This window comes from Serinus canaria, chromosome 3, assembly GCF_022539315.1.
Source record: "Serinus canaria isolate serCan28SL12 chromosome 3, serCan2020, whole genome shotgun sequence".
NCBI lineage: Eukaryota > Metazoa > Chordata > Aves > Passeriformes > Fringillidae > Serinus > Serinus canaria.
This window is the reverse complement of record NC_066316.1, coordinates 39,355,694-39,379,814: the sequence shown is the minus strand read 5'-3', so window position 1 is coordinate 39,379,814 and position 24,121 is coordinate 39,355,694. Positions and strand designations below refer to the sequence as shown.

At 35.1% G+C, this 24,121-nt stretch overlaps 1 protein-coding gene across 2 annotated transcripts in view; it reads left to right on the top strand.

The window, feature by feature from the left end:
- BTBD9 (BTB domain containing 9) overlaps positions 1-24,121 on the top strand; it is a 115,501-nt gene that overhangs the window by 10,356 nt on the left and 81,024 nt on the right. For both annotated transcript variants that reach the window (XM_050971995.1, XM_030235909.2), the window contains exons 6-7: positions 1,492-1,711; positions 5,572-5,691. In XM_050971995.1, the coding sequence (XP_050827952.1) occupies positions 1,492-1,711; positions 5,572-5,691 (340 nt within the window). The remainder of the gene's footprint in view (positions 1-1,491; positions 1,712-5,571; positions 5,692-24,121) is intronic.

Sequence of the window (24,121 nt, the reverse complement as noted above, 5' to 3'; positions counted from 1 at the left end):
GATACGAGATTTAAGTGGTTTTTATGTGACTTGTTTTCTACTTCATAAACATTTTCATAATTTCTCCGCTTCTTATGACTTTTATACTTGACATGCTTGTCTAAATAGTTTAAACAAGTCTCTGAAGTTGTTTTAATGGAAGCCTAAAAAGTGTAAGAAGCCTCGTGTTTGAGTTTTTTTCTGTACTCTGTTAATTCAACAAGAGTATCTAACACTCAGGCTTTTAAAAGATATTGTTAGCCATCTAATGTGTGAATTTAACCAAGAGCAAAGGAAAAAAGTTCAATCTTCTTTAAGAGTATGCACTGTATTCTCAGTCATGCATGATGAGCCCTGAAAGTTACTGCTATCTTAAAATTGCATATTCTTTGTTCTCCTTTAGAAGTTATAGTTGTTAATATTTAAACATATGAGTTTAATATTAGGGTATGTAAAAGTCTTGTTATGTGAGACGTTTTGTTGTCAATTCAGTAGATACATTTAAATAAGTTAAATTATCTTTTCTCTCTTCTTTTCCTGGATATTTAGCTCCACAATAAAATTCTCCTAATCACAGCTTTTTGGAGAGTGGAATTTCTTTGTTTTAGTACTCATTCAGGATCTTGAAGCTTTTTCTATTTGTGGAAATGTTGACTAGCACTTCAAATTCTGTTCTTTAGATATCAAATTTTTATCAGCCTGTTAAAATTCATACTTCTATTGTCAAACTGCCTGAAAAGTTTGGGGTAGCTTTTCATCATTTAGTTTTCAGATCATATTTTCTAGGATCTCTCCTCAAACAAGGCTGTTAAAAATGTCTGTTGAAGAGGCTAGTTTACAGAGTATTATTCTGTAGTTGAAGTTAGGGATCATTATTCCCAGTTAGCTTGAAGGAAGTTGTTCCTAGGAGACAGGCTTATTACTGTGAAATGGTGGCATAAAAAAACTTGCTTTTCCATGTGAGTTCAAAGCCCAAGTAGCCAAAAGTTTCCCATTTCACTTGAGTTCATTTAGCATTGCAGGGTACTGGAAGCTTGTATAGCTGTCAGAGGAGCATATAGGGCCTTACTGCTGTATGCACCAATCTGCAAATTCAGGATGGATCTTGAACATTTGATACACATCTTGTGCATTTAAATTTCTTCCATTTATGAGAAAAAACTCCAAAATAAAAGTCAGCAACAGTTGACAGGTGCAACAGAATTCTGTAAAATCATGAAGGGGACTGAGAGTAGAGCTGCTACATAATAGTAAATTATAACAGCTTTATTACCACAAAGCATGTAGGAGATACCTAATAAAATTGAGGAAGTGAAATATTTTTAATGCCTCTTTTTTTAACATATTTTCTTTTCCCCCTTTTTTTTTTTTTTTTCCTATAGCATGTGTTTGTGGCCAGTAAAGGATACTAGCAATAAATCTTTGGTCTGACCTAATAGGGTTGATATTCAGAACATTTAATTTGCAGTATGGGAGTGTAAAATTTAAGAAATTATCCCCTTTTCTTCTTAGTACCAGGGGAGAATATTGCAACAATGAAGTATGGAGCACAAGTTGTAAAAGGGGAGCTGAAGTCTGCTCTATTGGATGGAGACACTCAGAACTATGACCTGGATCATGGGTTCTCTCGCCACCCGATCAACGATGATTGCCGCTCCGGCATTGAGATTAAACTAGGCCAGCCCTCAATAATCAACCACATACGAATTCTCCTGTGGGACAGAGACAGTCGGTAGGTGCCAAGGTGACATAAAAAGGGAAAGTAATGCATTTGGTACTGGAGATAATGTAGCAGTGCAAACCATAATTTAAATATTTTATGGGAAATAGCATGGTAGTGTTGGAGCTGACAATTGCAAGGTTTAGTTGGAAACAACCTGATTTTTAAATGCAATTTTGGTTACTTACGCACCAGATCATATTTAGAGATGTTAAACTACCTTAAAGTATTTCAATTTTTTTACATCTTTGCATTTCAAACATTAAAGGATTTTTTTTTGTTCCAATTTTTTCAATATATCAACACTGTTAAGAAATGGCACACTTTGACAAGAAGATTGGACTTGATCTTGGAGGTCTTTTCCAGCCTAAATGATACTGTGATTCTGTAATTCAGAGGTAGTAAAATTTATTTAGAATGTGAATTACCAACTGACTACAGCAGTTATTAGAAGCCACTTCGTGGTTAGACTGCTGAAATATGAATTGTCATAGATGCCGTAGCCAGTTGTTACTGACCTACTTCAGGTTATTATGGAATGTATGAAAACTCAGATTAAGCTCATTTGAACAATTGAGAGGCTGCTGAAGTAGAAAAATTGCAGGGGTCTTTTTCTCTGAGAAATTTAATATATTAATTTTGTAACTTGCCATGACAAAGATCTTACAGTTTAGTAGACAGCTCAGCAGGTATTCATATGCTGTTAAAAACACTAAAACAAGCTTACTGATACCTTTATTATATACCTTATTACCTTTCTGATAAGGGATTTATTTTATTTTATTTCAAAAAAACCCAGTTTGGCATTGCAGAACGTTTTCATTTTGCTTTTATACACCCTGTTCTAGAATAACATGGCTTGGCTAAAAAAGGGTAAGGTGTTTTGTAAATTTAAATAAATTTTAAAATATGAGTTAGTTACTAATAATTCAAGACCAATTTATATATAATTAATTTTAGCTATGTAACTGTTTCAAGGAAGTTCTCCTACTTCAGTTCAACTGAAATTTGTTTCACTTCTAGTTCCTTTGTAAAGATCAAAAAGTGGGTCTTTGAAGGTATAAGGAGCTGCTTCATATAATATTATACTAGTTGTGCCAGAAGATCAACCAAATTTAGGAACCAATTTTCAACCAACTTTATAAAATCTGAAACAGTATTAGAGATATATTAGTAATGAGTTCTTTAGCAATTTTTAGAGAACTCATGTAACTGATAAAATGCCCCTCATCTGCAGGACGTAAATTTGCAGCTGGTGAAAATCAAGGAAAAAAATGTTCTCCTTGGGACAACTTCTTACAAAGTTATCTGTTGCTTGGTGTCCTGTGTGCTTCATCTGAAATTTGCGGAACAAACTATTACTGCTGGCAGAATATCTGACAAAGTGGATCTCTAGAGGTTTTGTCTTCATGAAAAACTGAGGGCTCAATGGTTTAATATCTAGTTTCTGTGTCTTGCTGATTTTTAGTTTGGTTTTTTTTCTTTTTTTTTAATCATCCTGATTTCTGTGGAAAGTTTGCTGTTGGGCTTTCTTTTGCTTCTCAACAGGTATAGTACTGGAATTAGTACTGTCTGCCCTGTGCAAGGCCAGGAGTTGGCCTTTTATCATCCTAGGGGTTCCCTTCTAATTCAGAATATTCTGTGATTCTCTGCTGTATGAATTGTCAAGCTTTTTTCCCTCCAGGAACTCAACTGTCTAAGATAAATGGAAATGGAGGCATTTGGAGTACTTTGTCTATTTGTGGGCTCCTCAGTATGAGATCCTGACTTCCTGGAGTGAGTTCAGGACACCAAGATGAAGGCTTGAGCACATGAGACCCTTAAGATGAACAGGCTTAGAAGGGAGAATTTGTTGCTCTCCTCACCTATTCAGTGGAAGAATAGGTGGAAGTGCCAGAGTTCTCTTGCAGCTGTGTGCTGAGAGTGCAAGAGCAAGGGACACAAGCAAGAGGATAAATTCATATTCAATATTAGGAAAACCATTTACACTGGAGTAGTTGAACTTGGGAAGAATTTGGCCAGAGAAGTGTGCAGAAATTTGCCAGCCAAGATCTTAAGGATCTGGGATTGCTCAGACATGTCCATGTCTCTCTTACTTTGAGGTCATCCTGGCTTTTTGTAGACATCTTTTTCTTTCTACTGTCTTTGTCTAACAGTTGCTGGCCACTAAACTGCATCTTTCTCCTGGGATACATGAATAATGAGATGCATGAGAAAGAGGTATTTTAACACCTGTACAGACCTGAACAGACCTCTGCAGCATGATTGCTTATTGTTGAACAATTTTTTAAGCTACTCTGTTAATTTTAAATGTCTTTGTGGAGCTCTGATCTATTGGATATTCTTAACAGAATCAAATGGAAGCTAACAGGTGTTTTACACTTCTAGTTCAGAGGTGTTAACAGCTGAATCTTAGCTGTAAAAGTGCTAGGTGGAGGCTCTCCAAACTGCCTCTGCAAATAGGATGCTATCCAGCCTTAAAAAAATTAAAGGCATACCATTGTGTATGATAATGGAACTGTATTTTTAAGGTAACATTTCTTTGTTTGGTATCTTCAGAAACCAAAAAGTAGCATGTTGTGTATTGGTTACAAATATATGTTAGCAATGATGAGAACCTCTAAATTCTCAAGGCAGAGAGGGCTGACAGAGGTCAGTAACTTTTGTATACAAACTGCTCAAACTCTAAAACTTTGGGGCCTAGTTTGGTCAAGTGCACATATGTTAGAAATAGTAATGTTGCTAAAACACATTGTATTTATGTGAGTTTTGAGTATTACGTATCTGATTGGTATGAATGTGAAAACTGGTTGTGCAGTTGACATTTAAAGACTCAGCCTTACCTTTCCAAGGTATTAACAACTATCTAACATTTTAAGCATTTAAGCATTATTTTAAGCATATTTAAGCATTATTGTAATCTTTTAAGTCATCAGGAAAATTAGAAATGCTAACAAAGACATTAATGTTCAATAAGAAATGCTTGTGTAGAACTCTTTAGAAGCAACTCCTCTGTAGAACTCAGTGTGAAAGGATGTTAAGTGCTGACATGGTGCTGTTGAAATGCCTGTGAATGTTGCAGACAAGTTCCTTAGGAGAAGGAGAATAGTCTGAAACATGTATTCGGTAACTGGCAGTTCCACAAGTGAAATTTCTACTTTATTCTAAGCATTAACCTCGTGGATGTAATAGGGAATTAGCTGTAACTTTTATGTTCTAATTTGGGTTGGCTTTCTTTTAACAGCAAACTGTAAGGTAAACATAACTCCTAAGCAAAAGGAAGAAACAGATTCTGTCAGTGTTTTTTTTATTTTTCATGAGGTGATTTCGGAGTGTGTAAGGAAGTAATGACAGGCTCAGTGATGGATCATAAAGAACTGGAAAGGTCAGAAGTGAAGAGCAACTTCAGTTGTGAAATGGTCATAAAGTGAAAATAGTCATAAAGTAAATTTGTTTTTTTTTCAAGTGAGGAGTTTGAATTTGCATTTTTGATCTAGTAATTGTTCTTCCTTTGTTCTTTATTGATTTGGCCGTAGAAGTAGTACCATATCACTGTTGGTATCACTTTTATTCTATGGGGAAGGAATACAAATGATAATTTTTATGACAGAGTCAAAAAGTCTCCATTTCATTTTTTTAAGGCGCAGTAGTCTCATCTAATGACTGTAGATTGTGAGTGTATGGTTGTTTTAAATCATTCTGAGAATACATCTTAACTGTGAGAGTTCCTTTTCAAAGCTAGTTTGTAAATAGGGATCTGGATAAGACCAGTTTTCTTTTCAACACAACTGAAAATCCAGAAGTCAGTGTAAAATTTAATACTTAAAATTTCTTTACTTGTATTCTAACCAGTGTCTTTTGACAATCCATAGGTCTTATTCCTACTACATTGAGGTGTCCATGGATGAGTTGGACTGGATTCGGGTTATCGATCACTCTAAATACCTCTGTCGGTCCTGGCAGAACCTGTATTTTCCTGCCCGTGTCTGCAGGTTAGTTCATCAGTGTAATATACTGTGGCTGACATTAAAGAATGTAGGCACCAAAGTTGCTGGATTTTGCTACTTTTTTTTATTATGTATTTCTGAAAATCTGTTATATCTCAACTTTTATCAGCTATGCTAAAAAAATACTTTATCATAGTTTATATAGTTTTATCATAATCTATCTTATTATTTTCTAATATTAATGTAGTTGATACAATAAACTGGCAGGCAGCCAGTTTGAAAACTACTGTTTTTCCGTATCTATCTCACTCTCCTTTTTTTTTTTTTTTTTTTTTTTTTTGAGTCATACCTACCTTTTTTGCAGCTGAGGCTGGGTTTTTTTCACTCAGTAGTAAACATCATTCCATTGACTGTCTTAAATGTTTATAATGCACTTACATACTTACTATAGAACTTGAAAATGTATTTTTATGTGTTATGTGTTTTCTACTGATGCATTGTTTCAAATAGATGTGAAAAGGAGAAAGGCGAAAGTTAGGACTAAGGAGCTTTGAGGAATGCCTCCGATGTGCAGTTTTGGGTGCCGCAATATAGAAAGGATATTAAACTACTAGAGAGGGTTCTAAGGAGGGCAGCAAAGATGGTGAAGGGCCTTAAGGGGAAGCTGCATAAGGAGCAGCTGAGGGCACTTGGTCTGTTCAGCCTGGAGAAAAGTGAGGGGAGATCCCATTGCAGTTACACCTTCCTTGTGAGAGGAACAGGAGGGGCAGGCACTGATCTCTTCTCTGTGGTACCCAGTGATAGGACCCAAGGGAATGACTTGGAGTTGTGTCAGGGGAGGGTTAGGGTGGATATTAGATAAAGGTTTTTCATTCAGAGGGTGATTGGGCACTGGAACAGGCTCCCCAGGGCAGTGGTCACAGCACCAGCCTGACAGAGCTCAAGAAGTGCTTGGACAATGCTCTTGGGCATGAGGTGTTGTTCTTGGGGCTGGTGCTGTGCAGGGCCAGGACGGGATTTTGGTGATACTTCTGGGTCTCTTCTACATCAGCATATTCTGAGATTCTGCCATTCTGTGAAAATTAATAGATGGGTTTAAGTGTTGTTAAAGTGATGTTTTTTTAAAGTGTAAAATTCTTTTTAACTATAGGTGTTGGGAATTCTGGAAGAGCCTGATAACCACATTGAAGCACTTACTCAAAAAGTGAATTGAGCTAATTGATATTAGCAAGGGAGGATATAACTTGTAGATACCAAAGATGCTGTCATCATTTTGGGTCATAGACCCTGAGAGGAAGTGACCTGTATTGTAATAATTATTCTGTAGACATAAGCTTCTTAATTGGCACAGCAACTCTTGGAATCTCTATGAAGAGAAGTGCTTTCCTTTTCCCAAAGAAATCCTGTTCTTTTTCCCGAAATCTCTGTTCCTCATTATCGTACCCAAAAAATGGTAGGGATTTTCTTGGAGGTGCAGCTTATTTAAAGAGCAAGTGGAAAAGCTAAAGAGAAAGTCATGTAGCAGCCTAAGTTTATGAGCACTTATTGTTGAGGAGCAGTAACCTTAAGGCAATATATGAATTCTCAGCTGAGTCACCATAATAATTAAATATAGCTTAGATAAGATTTTCTGTAATCTTTATTTACTTCAGTGAATTTGAAGCCTACATTGAGGAGTTCCACATTAAGAGCCTTTTATTTAATTATATTAATATAAACATTTAGGTGTTACTTAAAGGTTGAATCTCCTTTGATCAGGAATTTTGATCAAATTCCCTCCAGGAGAGAGGCTGGGAGCAGGGGAAGCTATGTACACATGGGTATTAGTATTAGAGACTTACTTATCTGTCTTTTAATTAATAATCTGTTCAGAAAGAATTAAGCAAGGACTACTAAACTTTTCTTTTGTCTCCAATTTCAGTGTTTTGTGATAATGTATTTAAAGTAGTTCAGTTTACTTAAACAAGTTAAATTACTTATTTCCAGTATACTAACATACACAAAACAGAAATCCTAATATATGTAGCATTTTCTTGACACCTAAAAAAGAAGTGTTCTACAGTCTTGTGATCAGAAATTTAAAATATGAGCTAATATGAGATTGTCAGAATGTATTCCTTTAAAATTTGATATACTGTTTCACAGGCAGATTTTACATGCTTATGAAGGGACAGATATGTTTTAAGTGTTTTATATGCTCCATTTTGTTCAATGCTGCTTCTGTTGTATAGTCTTGTTTTAGTGTCTCAAGTCCCAGTGCCAAAATTTTCCTGTTAAATGGATAACAGTACAGAGGAATGGAAGCATCATGTTATGTTCTGTCTTGCCATTAGTTTTGGCATTTTACTCTTTTTGTTTTACTAATGGAAATAATGTTTTTGGAAGCAACCACTTAGGGAACCATGCTGCAATTTTTTTAAACTTTTGAATGCATTTTTAGTAGATAATCATGGACTGAATGCCTTACCAGGAAGGTCTTCAATTAGGTGGTGGGGTTTTTTTATTTTAAAAAATTACTTTAGCTTTAAGTGCTTTATGAAGTCACTGTGTAAGATGTCATTTTGAGGTGCAACAAAGAACTGAAGAGTAGAATTATTGGCTGGGTTTTTTTATTTGCATGCCTTTTGCCAAAGTGAGGGAGTAGAACATGTATAGTTGTCTGACACACTAGAGCAATTCTTCATAATTATAAACAGGATATGAGCCCTGCAACATTAGGCAGGATTAGTTGCCTTTTTCAGTTACCTTTCACATAAATATTAGTTGTAAAAGATGAGAGCTGTCAATATCTGAACTGCTGTGTTCATCTGTGTTTTAAGAAGCTACTCAAACATTTCCATGGGCATAAAAATTGATGGAGTGTGTCTTTTCTTTCCCTGTATACACGTTGGGGTATTTGTCTTTTTGAAAATCTGTGACTTTCCTCTTAAGCAAATATACCCATATTCAATTCTACAATCAATGCTTTTTTCGTACAAGCTAGATGAAAGAATGCAACCTTCTGGCCATTGGTTGTTAAATAAAATAAATAATTTATACAACAGTGAATTAAGACCAATTCAGCCTCATTAATGAATCATTTGTCATAGTCTCTATCATTATTTGATTTTTTTGATGTATGGACTGTTATGGAATATTTACAGTAGTGTTGGAGTTAGGGGCATTGTTGTACTTCCCATGAAAGATAATTTGCATTTGGCAAAGCGCATATCAAACCATCCAGACTGATTAGGCAAAGTCAAGTAATGTGATAAGACTATTTACACTCTTGGCTTCTTCCTGTTGCTTACATGCTCCAATCTGTCTTAATGTGTTCAAAGCAACTTTTGCCAGCCATAACCTCCATCAGATTAATAGGTGAAAAAAAAGTGCAAGAGCAATAACCGAAGACTGAAATTCTAGAATAAAAAATGAGGAGATTGTTTGTGCTGTCTCACACACTTCGGGTCATTTATATTATTTGTAGGATGTAATTCCTAATTTAGATAAACAAGCTAATTTGTACAAAGATTACTTGTTCAACGTCAAAGCTTAGTATAGCAAGTAAGAGAGTGTTGCTGTATTTAAAGGGGTTTTAGTAAAAGGAAAATACTGAGTAAAACATAGGGGGGTTTTATTGATGTAATTGTTTTAGACCTTCAATTTTTGCTTTAAATACTTTAGAATACATTATTCTACCATCTTCGAAAATTGAATAATCACATACTATGCAGAAAAAGCAAAAGTAAGAGAGTGGGATTATAGGGTAGTTCCCCTTCCCCCCCCCTTTTTTTTTCAATACAGTAGTGCATTTTTTAAGAATTTCTTTTGGTCCAGTTTTCTTTGTTTACACTTTCATATCAACTTTCATGTAAAGCTGAAAACTCTTTAGAGGGAAGACAGGACACAGAAAATGTTCCCGTGGAAGTTAGGAACAAGTGTCAGGTTCATAGTTATTCCATGTTCCTTTTGTGGCAATGAATGTTAAAACTGCTAAAGGTCTGTGAGCAGGTAATGCTGTTTTCTTTCTTACACTTCCTAATTTTTCATCCGTTCGTTGTTGTTTTATGACTTCATCTTTTTACTTCATCTTTGACCACAATATTTGAAGAACTGCATTGAAAGAATTACAAGAAACTGAAAAAATTTGAGGTTTCATAATAAGGCAGATGTGGCCACAAGGTGTCACTACAATAAAAGTTTAAAAGACTTAATTTCTTTCTGTTTACACTACTTTGATGAAACTGTTCTTCCTACTGTGTGCTTTTTTGTGTATTAAACTTCCCAGATTTACAAAATCATTCTGGTTTGCGCTTTATGCTATAGAGAGAGCAAGTACAGAGTTAATAGAATCAAAAGGAAACCTTCAATTCATTTTCCATCTTTAGTTTGACATTGGATGATTCTGTGTTTTGATTGGAGAGGTATTTTCCTGACGAGACTGATTTATAGTCTGAAGTCAGTGCTATTTTGTCAGTAATAACAACCTTCAAGAGATCAATTTTTGTCTGTATTTCCTATTACTGTCTTAGCTCTTTCTGTGATGATAATAATATGATTTATCAAAAGGAAATATTAATCATTTCTGCATGAACAATTGGTCCGAAAGTATGTTTCTATTAAGAGAACTGGTAGATGCTTGTAGAAGCATGCTGTAAATGTGGGAAATTATTTAAGCATATTGTTTTTCCTGTTTTTTAAATCTGCTTTAAGCTGTAAAATCTTGAGGTTTTCTAGTACTAGTGTGTTGAATTAATAGTGATACAAGGGCTCTGTTTCCCTTAAAGCACCTGGCTGCTATAGAAAGGGTGGCATTAGAATTATTTTTACTTTAGAAGGTGTATTTGTATTTTAGATGTATTTATTGGTGCAGAAAAAATTACTTGCCTTTCCTTTTCTTAAGCATTGATGATACTGGGTGGATTTTTTGTTTAGTGCTTCAGCAGTTTTTGCTACTAATGATTACAGTATTTGTAATCCTCTGCCTGAGTGAAGACAAATTAAATTGTAGACCGTGTCTTCTGAACATGGGAAGAAATACAAGAAGAGTAAATTTTTCAGTACTAAGGTAGTTCTAAACTCAGACATGTTAGTAGTTGTGCACAATTATTTTGCATGTAATGATATGCAAGGAGATGTGATTTTTAGGCATAGGCTAGACAAAACATTTTTCTTTGGTTCTGGTCTTAATCAGGCAGACTCAGGTAATGTGGTAACTTCTCCTGGTGATGCTGTAGTAGTTTTATTTTTCTTTGTCTTTTGGGGAGTCATTGAAATTAGCTACTGATTAAGCAGCAATGTCTCACTTTCAGCCTTCCCAGTAGGTCTCTGACAACGTTATCTGTTATGGATAGCGGTTTTGCAGTTTTCCTGAGCTTGGTGGAATCTTAGTGGATAGTAACTTGCCAAAAGACATTCGAAATACAGTTTGGTTTAAGGAGATGCTGAAACAAGTGAGGAGTCAGCTCTTGAGGAATGTGCAGTTGAAGTTTTGTCCAACATACTTGAAATAAACTGAGAGGAAAGCAGTGTTTGCAGAATAATTTAGCACTGGGAGTGTTTTTTATTTGTTGTTTCCCAGTAGGCAATGGTGGTGCTCAGAAAAAGCATGGAGAGATACAAAAGAAGCTTTTGAAAATTGTTTTAACTTAAAATGAAGCCCTACTGCATCACTGACGTAACTGGAACACATAGACTAAGAGTTGTTGGCAAGAGCTTGGTAAGGCCTTCTGTCAGTCTGAAAAGTATGTGAAAGTTTTTTAATTAGTAAGTTCCTAGTATCCTTGTAAAAGGACTTCTTGCAAATGGAATGCTTAAACTTGGGTAACTGAAACCATCTTTACCTTAGTTACTGCATCTGAGAACTACAAATAGTTGCACAGGCAACATATTGAGTAATTATTTTATTTGTACTGTTCTTTGGTAAGCGTTGACTCTTGTGTAAATATTTTATTTGCAGCTGTGCAGATATGCTGGTGTTTGTGAGTTTGTGAAGAAATCCCATCCTTGCTGCATAATTCAAATTAGCTTTTCTTTATTTCTAGGTATTGAAATTTTGAAATCTTTTCCTAAATCTAATACTGTAAGTGATACAGCAATAATGTAATTTCCAGAAATAAGTAAAAATTATCTTGATTTGTGTTACAGAAACATGATAATAAATAGTAAAAGCAATTTTGAAATGTTGCTCCAAACCTTTGAGGCTTTTCACTGACAATGTTTTCAAAAATCAATTTTCATTGCAGGCAGTTTTCTTTTTTGTTGTGGGCAGGGGAGTAGAGGTCATTGTTCTTTCTTGTGAGATCATATTTAGGAGTCTTTATTGGCATGTTTCCAATACTTTGCCTTTTAACTGTGAAATAGGAGGAAATGGTTTCCTGTAGTCTCCATTTTAGTGAATAGCTGCTGCTTGTTTTTCTGTCTGTTAGCATTTAAGCATCCTTTTTTCTCTTCCAGTAGGTTTTCATTCTGATGTTTTTTCTGTTCCTAAGAAAAGGTGATAATCTGAGATTTTTCAAACTATGTAGTCATCTACACAGGATCAAGAAAGCTATTGCCTCATCTGGGTTAGAGTGTTTATTGATTTAAAAGATCTTTTTCTTCATTTCAGGTTATGCATACTTTTGATCTTAAGCTTACATTTCTAAATTCAGCTCCAAATGTACTCCTAGTGATACAAAAGCTCATTTCTCTATAGGAATAATCAATAATATTTTTCATCAAGAACTTTGTCAAAGCAGCTTTTTTCTTCTCAGATTCCTTCTCTGTCTGTCATAGCAATTTCAATTATTTTAACCTAAAGAGCCTAACTCAGCTTTGAGGAACAGTAAAAAAGCTAGTGTGTATTTAAGCTGATGATGACAACCTACCAGACAACTTATCAGCTGAAAATTAGTATTTGTCTGAAAATGTGTCTGTAGAGGGTCAATATACCTTGTATAGAAATAGCTGAGAAATAGGGAGAGCCTGCCAATCCAGTTTGTTGGACATGAATTATAAAAAAAAAGTGTAATATATTTTCTTTTTGCTTTATGGTTTGGAAGAAACAATTAACTTTTTAGAGACCTAGATTACATATTTCTCATACTTGACATAATAATAAGTAGGTTTTTTGTACTATGGTTAGAATTTCTTTATTCTGAATTTTGAGGTATTCATTTTGAGTTTCTTAAACTCTAAATTGTCTTGAGTTCTGTTTTCAATGTTTCACCTCATGAATGAGATCTGATGTGAATGAAAATTATCAGTAATTATTCAGCTTGACAGTGATGCATAAAGATACACCTAAATGCTGAATTATCAAATTGTTGATGATAATTCTACAGCAAGCTGTATTTTAAAGTTAATGTTGCAGAAGATGAGTGTGTTTAAAAGGCATCTTGAGCACTTTTCTTTAAACTCTTTTCTTTAAACTCTTTTCTTTAAACTCTCTTCTGTGTTTTCTGTTGCACTCCAAGAGATGGAATTAACTGTAAAAAGTTGCCATACATGTTCATAAAGGCTTTCCCAAGAGGAAATAATGTTTTGACAAATTTGTAAGAATTCTGGTTTATTTTACTTTGTTCATCCGTGATGGCCATCTGTTGAATTTGTTTGATGCTACTGTGTAAAGGTTTTCTCTGTTTCCCATTTCTTAGCAGATAAGGGGCATGGTTTGCCCATGTGTATCTGAAACACCATACCACACTTAAAACTGCACATTTTGAATATTCAGATTGTTTGCATGAACCAAGTAATGCCCTTCTGTGGATTTACTTCTCAGTGTCTAAGTTTATAAAGTCACATGTCAGCCAACATTAGGTCAATCTTAGCTGTGGAATAATTTGGATGATAAAAGTTTTACAGTAAAGCAAATTTGTCTGTGATTAAACTTGATTCTTTGTTCACAAACCTCAAGTTATCTTCTGTGTAGCAGAAAGGTAAGAGTATGAGTAGAAAAGCCCTAAAGTAAACTACTCTTCAGTGTCCTTTTTCTTTCCAAAAGAAGCTCATGCAACTTGTATTGAAGTTAAGATTCTTGGGCTTGGCATGTATTTGCTCTTTCTCATCTCAGTTTCGATTGGGATGATGGGGCTGATGGTTCCATTTGATGCAGCTTTAAATAGATTTTAAAAGGAATATTTACTCTTTAATGTGAAAGAAGATAGGATACAAACAGTTGAAACTGAAAAATCAAACTGAACAAATTATGTGCTATAGAGAATGAAAGTTGTAGAAAATAAGACATGAACATGCGTATAAGTCTCCTCAACTGACAGAAGTGAGTGAAGGAAAGCAAAAAATGGAAGAGAGATATGTTACTCGGAAGAAATACAATGTTTGGGAAAAACTCTGCAAGTGAAAAATGTTTTAATAAGAGGGTTTTTTTTTTATGGTAGTGTTAATGGTAGGAAAACCACATGGGATTTATGATTTTTAGGCTGCTACTGTACTGGAAGCAGTTATTATTTGTAATGTCTTCTAAAAGAAAAAATGGTTTTTCTAAAACACCAGATTCTGCATTTGGGTTTTGATTTTTACCACAAAGTGATTTTACCAGCTTTGTACTTTTAAGCTTGTTTTTATTTGTAAGATCAGGTTAAATTTTTCTATACTTCACTGCAGATGTAATAAAGATCTTGGAAATTTTAGATACTGTAAGTATCTTTAGTGGTCAATAAAGTAGTAGTTTCATTACTTCGTACCACTGTCTTTCTCATTTGTATTGGACAATAACAGCTGTGATGGAAGGTGTATTAAGTATTGATCTCTAAATCTGTGTTCTGTTCAATTAAATTACCCTGTCTCTGTTAATGGCAAATTGCAAAGTTAGCTAATGAAGCTGCATTTTCATTAACAGTGCAAGTGTCCTGTTGAGTCGGGTCAGCAGGCACCTCACCGTGTGTCCAGTCTCTGACCTGAGAGGAGGCGCTGGTCAGGGAGAGGCTGTGAGCACAGACTCCTGTGTGTTCCATCCTGGTACTCCTCTGATCCTGCTAATACATATTCACAGATAGGTTGGCCATTCATTTATCTATGTCCCTCTCTGACTGGGGTGCTATCAACTGCTTGCAGGTTGTAGTGGCAGCGCTTTCCAAAAGCTCATTAACCACTGCATAAAAAAAGTAGTTTTATCTGTTTAGGCAATCCTTTTGCTACTTTGTTCTTCTAATTCCAGTATTGTGGGATCTGGTGAATGAAAACCTTGCATTCACTTGTTTGACTCTTACTAAGCCTTTGTGAAAATCAAGAGTAGACTCTTCAACCCCTACTCTTTGGTTCCATCTATTCAGTTGCTTTTGTGATTTTCAGTGGCAGTAACTTCTGTGACTCTGGTATGTACTCCTTGAGGTGTGGAGACCACAACTGTATGTGAGCATTTGAGGTTTGGGTGCAGCAAGCTATAGCAGAGTGACAGAACAGCACTGTTTTGTTCTCAGCACCCTTTCCAGAAATGTGCCGTATTTCAGTGCCCCCACCCTGCTATTTGACTACCCAAAAAGTTTTTTTTCATCTGCAGATTTGGAGGCTGCACTAACAAGAACTTAGGCTTATTAGCTCCCAGGCTACTTAAAAACAAGATTAAAAATTTTGCTACTTCTGTTCTTGATATTTGACCATACTTTGCAGAATTTTTTTAAGTTGTATAATATCTGTTTTGGGGGAGAGGATAAAAATCCATGATTTTTTTTTTTAAGTTGATGACTAGAACTATGGTCTTAAAAATTAGTGAGACATTCTGAAGTTAAAATAATTTTTTTCTTTCATGTCCTCCTATGAAGACTTGAAAGGGGAACTTTTTCAGTTGTTTTGCAGTTTACCTTAAAGTTATTTGATTCTTCAGATGTATAAGATTTTTAGCGGAGTATTTGACACTAATTTTCCATGTGATCTAAGATTACATATTCATTTTCCCATTAACTGATCAGGCACCTCTGCTCTTTTTATACCACCAAAATTTGGATAATAGTTTGAAAATAACTTCAGTTAAGAAAGCAATAGCTGAAAAGAGTAATTCCTTACTGTTTTTGTAACAAGCTTTTTAGACTAGAAATTATGGGTTTAAGTGTCACATACTTGGATATGTGAAAAATTTAAGATTAAATTACAAGTATGTAGTATTGAGGCACAATCAGTCTTAACTGTGCCTTAGGCTGTTCTCATATAGCAGTTGTGTTCCCTCAGTGCATAGTACTAAGTTTTTTCTCTCTTAGATTTTCTTCTGATTTCAATTGAGTTTGGCTTTTTAGAATTGTTATTATTTTTTTTATTGTAGTGTTGGTAGCCAGAAAATTATTTTTTTTTCAGTTTTGCTAATGATGTTAATGTTTTATTTGGGGTTATTGGTCTTTTTTTTTTTTGGAAGAGAATTCTTGATTTTTACTTAATAGCTAGGAAAACTAAATGTGTGTGAAACACTATTTGTATGCATAGACACTCTTCCCATTCAGATACTATTTAATCTTGTCTTTTTTAAGGGAATGATTTAATGTATATTTAGATGAAAACTGATTTTAAAACTTTGATAGATCAAAATAGGGTGAAGGGCTAGAAGACATTATTGCTGATAATTCCAGCTTGTAGTAAATTATAAAGCATATGTAACAGCTGTAAAGAGAGATTACTTCCTGTGTCCTATTTCATCTTACCTTCATAGGTAAGTGTGTAAATGAAAGGGAAACAAATTGTTTTAATATAGAAAATCTATATTCTTTCTTTGGAGTGAAAATGAATGAAATTGAAATAGTTCACTCTTGGGTGAAACTAGAGACTATAAATGTCTTTTATTCTCTTGGTGTGGATTGACATAATGCAGATTAGTAGTAAGAGAATGTTCCTCATATCATCAGCAGTTGTCAGACATGATCACGAGTATTGAAATATAGTAAAGTAAAGGGGGTTCACTGTACTCACAGGTAATTTACACAGAAGAGTATGCAATCCATCTTTTTAACAGAAGCTACTGTTCACTGCTAGAAAATTTATTTTTTCAGACTCCCTAATCCTTTTTTACTCTTTGTATTATGGAAACTTTGTAGTTACCTATGCTGTGTCTGCACCATCTATGCATCACCTGGTTTCTAGGTAGATAACTCAAGGCTCTTTACCATCCTCTGGCATGTGGGCATGTGTTGGCACCACCACATCTGGCACCTACGTGGTTTCCCCCATAGGTATCTGGAAGTAAATATAATCATGCTTGAGGTCAGCAGCATATTTAGAGTACCTTTTTTCTGCATCATTTTAACAAAATTTTTGGGCTTCTTGAATTAAGGAACAGTTCCTAAGTTGGAATTCTTGAAAGATGCGTATTGGATACAATATTAGTTTGTGTCTGAAAGTAATCTAAAAAGGCATTTAGCAACTGGGGAGTTAACTGAACATTTTATTCTGTCCTCTAAGCTCATTTAATACAGATTTCTTTCAAAGGTTATTGCTGAAGAATCCTCCAAATCATAGGCTAAGAGAAATTGTATAAAGCAATGCATGGAATGTAAACTGTCTGCCCAGGTTGGCCCATTTCCTGTATTAACTTTAGCAAATATAGGAACTCAGTTAAAAATATGATGTGTGCTTTGGATGAGTCTATGATATATTTTTTATGGATGGTGTGGCATGGAAGTAGAACAGCAGAGTCATTTAGGCTGAAAAAGACCTCTTAGATGGAGCCAACCATTAACCCAGCACTGCCAAGTCCACCACGCAAGTGCCACATCCACATGTGTCTTTTAAGTAAGTTCAGGGATAACTCACCTACTTTGCTGCACGGCACATACTAAGTACTGTTCTAGAACTGTTCTTGAACAACCTCTTGTTTTTGGAGGACTCAATTTATAATTTTTTTTTAATTACCTGATTTCCAGATAGATCTTCTCTATCTACTCCATTTGAGCTTAGTTGATGCTTTTTCTCGTACTGTGAATGACCAGTGTTAGAGCTGTTCAAAACCAAACTGTGAAACTGATTTACTAGCTACATTTGAAAAAAAATTGTGGGGGGAAAGATATATCTAGGCACTGAAGAACATCTATTATCCCATTTTATTTTAAGGTAAGCTCAGTGGTACGTTTTTTAAAATTGCCATTTTGGTGAAATTCATAATCTGATCTTCATTATGTAGCTTTATGGCTTACATTGTATGTAACTGCTCTGATGCAGTTTTAAAAGTTGAATATATTTTTTCTCTAATCCTTTACCTAAAATGGAAATGTTTCAGTATGAGAACGTTGTAGTCGTTATTAATTTCTTAAGTGCACGTGGGAGGAATGGCTATTGATCTAACAGATTTAGTAGTTCATGTTCAAAATCTATGGAATAGAAGTAATATTTTGCATCTGAGTAACTGCCGAGTGTAATCCTTCAGGCAGAATTCTGAAAGCAGCTGTAAAACCGGAAAATTACCTTCTTTTCTTTTTCAGGCATAACTGCACATGAATATCTTTGTTCATTTTAGCTTCTAGTGAATTATGTCTGCATAAGGAGCTAAAATATGTATTATTTCACTCAGGTAAGAATTTGGTTTAGCTATTAAAATTAGAAACTGTGTGCAGTTACCATGGAAATTACGTGAAGTAGTTGTAGTACTTTAAAGAAAACGGAGGTCACCAGTGGAGTCACAAACAATGAATGGAGAGTGCTTTTGTATGAGGTGCATAGGATCACACTGATAGAAAGGGATTGAGCTTTTTACTGATCTCTGCAGTTTTTTTCCTATTTCTAGTGGTCTTTTTAAAGGAGAGAAAAGTTGTTTCTGGGTTCCTCTGAACGTCTTTTGGTTTGCTTCCTTTCACAGTTTGCTCCTTCTCCTCCTGACTTCTGGCTTTCAGAATCCATCATTGTTGCTTCGGACATTGGATAGAAGAAATGTACTATGGAACTTTCCTACCCGCCTAGTCTTTTAAGGAGAATTTTTATGTTGACCTTGTAGTTAATCTTGATTTATGGGTCAGGGAAACCATGTACTCATATGTCAGTTCTTAGTAATCTGTAAGCTCTAGCCCAGTTAATACAATAGTTTCATGAAAGTTGGATAAAATACTCTTACATTGAGTGAGCAAAAGTTTTACTAAGATAGAATAGACTAATGTCTCATCATAATGTTGCACAACTTGGAAGAGAAGATATATATATATATATATATATATATATATATTATCATCACTCATGGGGAAGAGTTACATTTTTTTGTGGTTTTTTTTCTTGTGCAGGATGTTTTAGGTGCTCACACGTGGTGCTTTAGTGTGAACTTATTCCATAATATTACAGAAAATATTATGGAATAATATTTTCAACATTCCACTTCATTGTAATTAGAGCTGGAAGATAAAATGGGTATAAAATCAAGTAGTAAATACCTATACGAAGAGCAAAAATGGAGACTTCTTACCAGGTATTCTGAATTACACCTCTGTTTTTCACAGGGCTTGGAAGTACAGGGTATATGTGATCTTAAAAATCAAGGTGAAAATTTTATTCTTTGTAGAATTATGGCCACACTTCAGTGTTAGTGGAATTGTTATTCATAGTTACTGTAACATTAGAGCTTTAATGAAGAATACTTTATTCCAGGGTCACTGTAGTAATTTTTGTAGCCTGTTTTCTAGAATACAGGTTCTGACAATTTCCAAAAGAATAAATGGAACAAGTGCTTGTTCTCTGGGATGCTAGAAGATGCATTCCTTTTTTACTCTGCTTTCCTCTTTACACCACTTCCTGTTGAGCAAGTTAAATGCAGCAGTTCACTTGCACATTAACAATGTCTTGATGCTCATATTCCTCCTCTATTGCTTTGGAGATCCTTGTAGTTAAAAAACCTGTTAATTCCTTATTTAATCCTTTAAATTCTTTTCCAGGCAAGGGCTAAATTGTAAGCAGTTTATTCTGGTTGAAAGAACCAGGTGTTAAAACAGCTGGTTTCTTGGCCTGTTGACTAACACACAGGTGCCATATGCTGTGCTGTCACTGCTTCATCTTCAGAAGGCCTTGTTGGAATGGTTCCTGCTGGTCTGCCTCTGCCCTGAGCTCAAGGTTAGCACTGAGGCAGGGTTTTTGATGCTGACTTCACTTTTCTCTTGAAGAGGAAAACATCTGGTGCTCTGCTTTAACCTCATATACTTAACTGGAATGTGGGACTCCAGAGTGTGTGGGAAACTCTGCCAGCCTCTTACAGAAAGAAAAACAATTAGCTAAATTAGATGTAGACAGGAGATCCAAGAATCAAGCTTGAAACTTCCTTTACTTTATTCCCTCACTCTACAGTGGTAGGAGATAAAAATTCATCAGATTTTTTGCATCATTAGGTATCTTCCACTGGCTATGGATGCTTGAGAGCAGGATGGTATCTAGTCTGTGAGTGAAGAATAGTTCATAATGCACAGTAATTAAGTAAGAAAACACACTCTTAGATTAAACATGAATATGCTGTCCACCCATAGCACAGTGCCCTAGTGACTCTCTGCAGGCCAGTCATCAGCAAAGTAGAAAAATGCTGATCTGATCAGTCCCTGGATTAGGCTGAGCCTTTGTTTTGTTGAGCTGCTCTTTTCCTTTTCTCTGCTGTTTCTGGTTGGGTTTCTCTATTTTCTTATATCAGTTTTTTTCTTTTGCATTTTTGATGCTCTTAATTCTCAGCTTTAAACTATCTGGCACTACCTCAGCAATCTCACATTTGTGCCTTGTTTTTGTGTTTTGTTTACCCAGCATGGCTCAATTCCTTAAACATGTTCTTACCTGTAGACAGATGTGATAAAGGCAAACAGAGCCCATCATTAATTTCTCTCAGTAAAACTGAGACCTGGGTGATACTGCAAGAAGAAGGGAAGGAACAGTAAGGAGTAAAAGGTTCATACTTGATGTAGGAAAGGCCTTAATTACTCACTGGAATCAACTGATTTTATTCTGGCAGCATCTTTCTGTTCTGAAAAAGGAAGATACTTCAAAAAATTTGGACTGCTAGGTGCATGCTATGGACAACCATGATAGAACAGCTTGTAAATACTGTGTTAATTTAAGGTAACATGGATCAAATGGTTTTAATAGAATTAGAAGGAATGTTTTGTTGATTTGAAAATGATGGGATAGTTGTGCTAGATGAGATTTGGAACCGTTTCAGTAAATTAAATGGCATAGATATGGCAGGCAGTCAAGATAATTTGTAAAGCTTCTTTGTGTATATTTGGATAATATAATTGGATTAATACATAAAAACAGGATAATAAAGTACTTGCCAATGTCACTGATTTATTCTCAGGAGTTTCTATCAGAAAATCAGCCTGATAATCACTGTATATAAAGGGAAAAAATGCTGCACTGTTTTTTTTTCTTGATCCAAATATCCAAATTTTGTAGCTCTTAAAATTAAAAAAAAATATTTCATCCTATTTGAAGGCAGCTGGTGTTCTCCAGCTTTAAATGTACAGTATAAGCCTGATAGGGAGATTACATAAACTCTTCAGAACTGTGTAGCTTGTGAGTCTTAGAAGAGCCTGGGCAGAAGACAAGAATAGGAGGATAAGCTTTTAAAGTAAAGGAAGCCTTTTAAACTGAGGCTATGAGGCAAAGGACAAAGTAAGCTATATGCAGAAGGTATGATTAGGAGCAATGTCATGTGCAAATCACAGAAGAATGGCCATGAAAGGCAAGCCTGGAGAATGCTGAACAAACTTATGGAATTTATCATTCAGCCTAGAAAGTATATTTGTTTCTAATAAATATTGTTTTAAACCTTTGAAACTGCTTCAAATAGTCTGTAGCAATATAAAAATTAATGGACTAAATAGTCTCAATGCCTATTCTTTAGTCATTTAGTGTCCTTTTACATTTTGGCCATGTTCATCCTATAGAACTCCATTCAGCTTTCAGAATGTATTGACTGCCCTCATTGCCCTTGGGTGGAATAGCTTCTGGCCCATGTGGACCCACTACTGAAGTAGTGCTTGAGAAGGGAGTGCCAGTTGGGCTGGGCTGGAATTATGTCAGGGACAGGCCTACTACATGAACAGTGTGGGCAGTATATCTGCTTCCATTTTCAGATGACCTCAAAAACAGTTAGTGTAGCCAGAATAATCTCGACACTGAATTCTGGGAGAAGTTTTTTTGTGCTTTTATGCAGAATGACTGTTGTGTAGAATAGAGGAAAAACTTGGAGACAGCAGGCCTAAAATGGGTCTGTCAGGTCTACTGAGGGCACAGTTCTGGTTTGCTTGAACAGACTTCTACAAGAGTGTGGAACCTCTTTGCATGAGGTTCAACTTGTTATATAATTAATTTGGAGAACTTTGGACATTTTTCTGATGCATGAAAGGCATCTCAGTGTAAGCTGTTTTATGGCACAATAGACACATGTGTGAGCTGTGCAGAAATTTTTGGTTTCTGTTATGAGTGAAGTAATAAAGTATGTCACTGATAATTTCTTTAGGTTTTTTAGAGTGCATTGCTATTTTTTTTAATATGGCTTATCTAAAAATTTCTTTAGCTGTATCATCCTTTTGAAAATGACGAAAATCAAACTAAATTATATTGGCTAATCTGCTTTTGTTTACAGAACAAACTAAAATTGCAGACTTTTATTTTTTGTGCTTGAAGGATTTGAATGCTGTATATTAAATAGATTCTATGAACATTAATTGCTGGATTTTTATTAGAATGTAAGATGTGTAAGAGAGGGAAGAAAAACATGTATTCAGCAATTGCCAAATCCAAGATCACTTTGTTTCTGTGCCATGTAAGGAATAAGAAGTGCAATGCCAGTTACTCATACAGAATGTTTATCCTCTGGCTCAAGATGAGATATATTATTTTTAAGTCTTTTATGTTTTGATCTTTTATGGCATTTTGTTAATACCAAGTTGTCTAGCAGCTCTGGACTGCTTTTAGGGTGATGAAATGATTGATGAACCTGCAGAGATCGAATACCCTATCAGGGGAATGCTGAAGCATAAGATTTCCTACCTCTAGAGAATGAGAAATCTTGAGGTAGCATATTTCAGTGATAGAGTTAATATTCGGTTAAATACAAGAGGAAGAGGAGCAATAGTGCAAGGGAGGAGTGAGAAATTAAGTGGTATCTTTTTAGAAGTCTGCCTTATTGCTGCTTGCATTGCTCCTTTGGGATTTTTTCTATCGAGTGCAAGAAAAACAGCAAGCTCTTCTTGAAAAACCCAAGATGAAATTACTGCCATAAATTTTTATTTTTTTCCTAGTGTAAAGCTTTATTTAGTTGGGGAGGGTTTATTACCAGTGTTTTCCTGGCATGGCTAAGTTCAATTAATTTCAGATGACAAGCTCCAGGGTTTTCTTCCTCTCCTCCCTCACAGCCCCCACATCCCAATGTGTGGAAAGTACAATTTGTTATTGGTTTGCCTTGGGCTCTGGAGACCTCATTAGGAGCCCAAAAAGGGGTTTCTGTCTCTGCTCTTGGACGCTTTTCTGATGTCTGTTGAACTGAGGCCATTTGCATTCTCATATGGAAAGGAATACAAGGGCCACATGATGAAAACTCTTATGTTTATATTACTTGTCTGTTATTAAAAATGGTGATAAGAGATTAAAGAATGCTGTTCTTTAGGCTCTAGTGCTATACTAAAATTTGCAGTGCTGAAGCAGATCAGCTCTGGGAAAAGAATGTAAAAAACCTCAACTTACTTTTTCTTGTGACAGTTCATATATAGAATGTCCATTTGTTTGACGGTAAGGAAAGATGTCAGCAAAACACTACATTTAGTCACAGTTTTAAGGCACCATGCTAACTTTTCAAATTCATTTTCCTATGAAAATGCTTTCAGACTACCTCTTGGAAGAAGAGACTGGGTTTTTAGTCTTTACAATAGTTCAAGATACTGTTTTGGAGCAGAAAGCATTTAAGAACTATCATATAAATTCAGTTTATTTTCATAGCAAAAGTCAGTGTGCCTGTGAGAAACTATTTATTCTATCCTTAGAGTAATTTCAAGGTTTAACATGAAATGTGCACAGTCAGATCCTCCTTTGACTAGGAAACAAAACTGTGTGTCTTATGTATTTAAGCCCATGTAGGATACTGAATTTTAATTTAAAGTATTCTTACAGATGAAAAGTAAATTAGGAGTTCAAGAAAACTGATTTTCTTATATAAGCAGTGGTTACCATACTATTTTTCTCTGGTGTTGTATCATTATAAAATAATGTGAAGCACAGTATTTGATAGTGTTTTCAGTGGCTGTATAAAGCACATATACAAACAAGCACACACACATTTATGACATGCAAACCTATTTAAGCAGGATACTAATACTACTTTCAGGAAGATTAAATTCAGTTCCTTTATAAATATAATGAATAATTGTTTAATTGCACATTATGTGCTGGTGTAATACTCAGTTTGTATGGGGATTTCAACATTTAAAATTCAAAATGTTACATTGAAATTAGATCAAACTGGGATTATTGAAAATCTATCTAGCTAGATACCACATGTAATAGTATTTTAAAGCAATAATACAAGACTTTTTATAATAAAAGATTTCTTAAAATTCTTTCT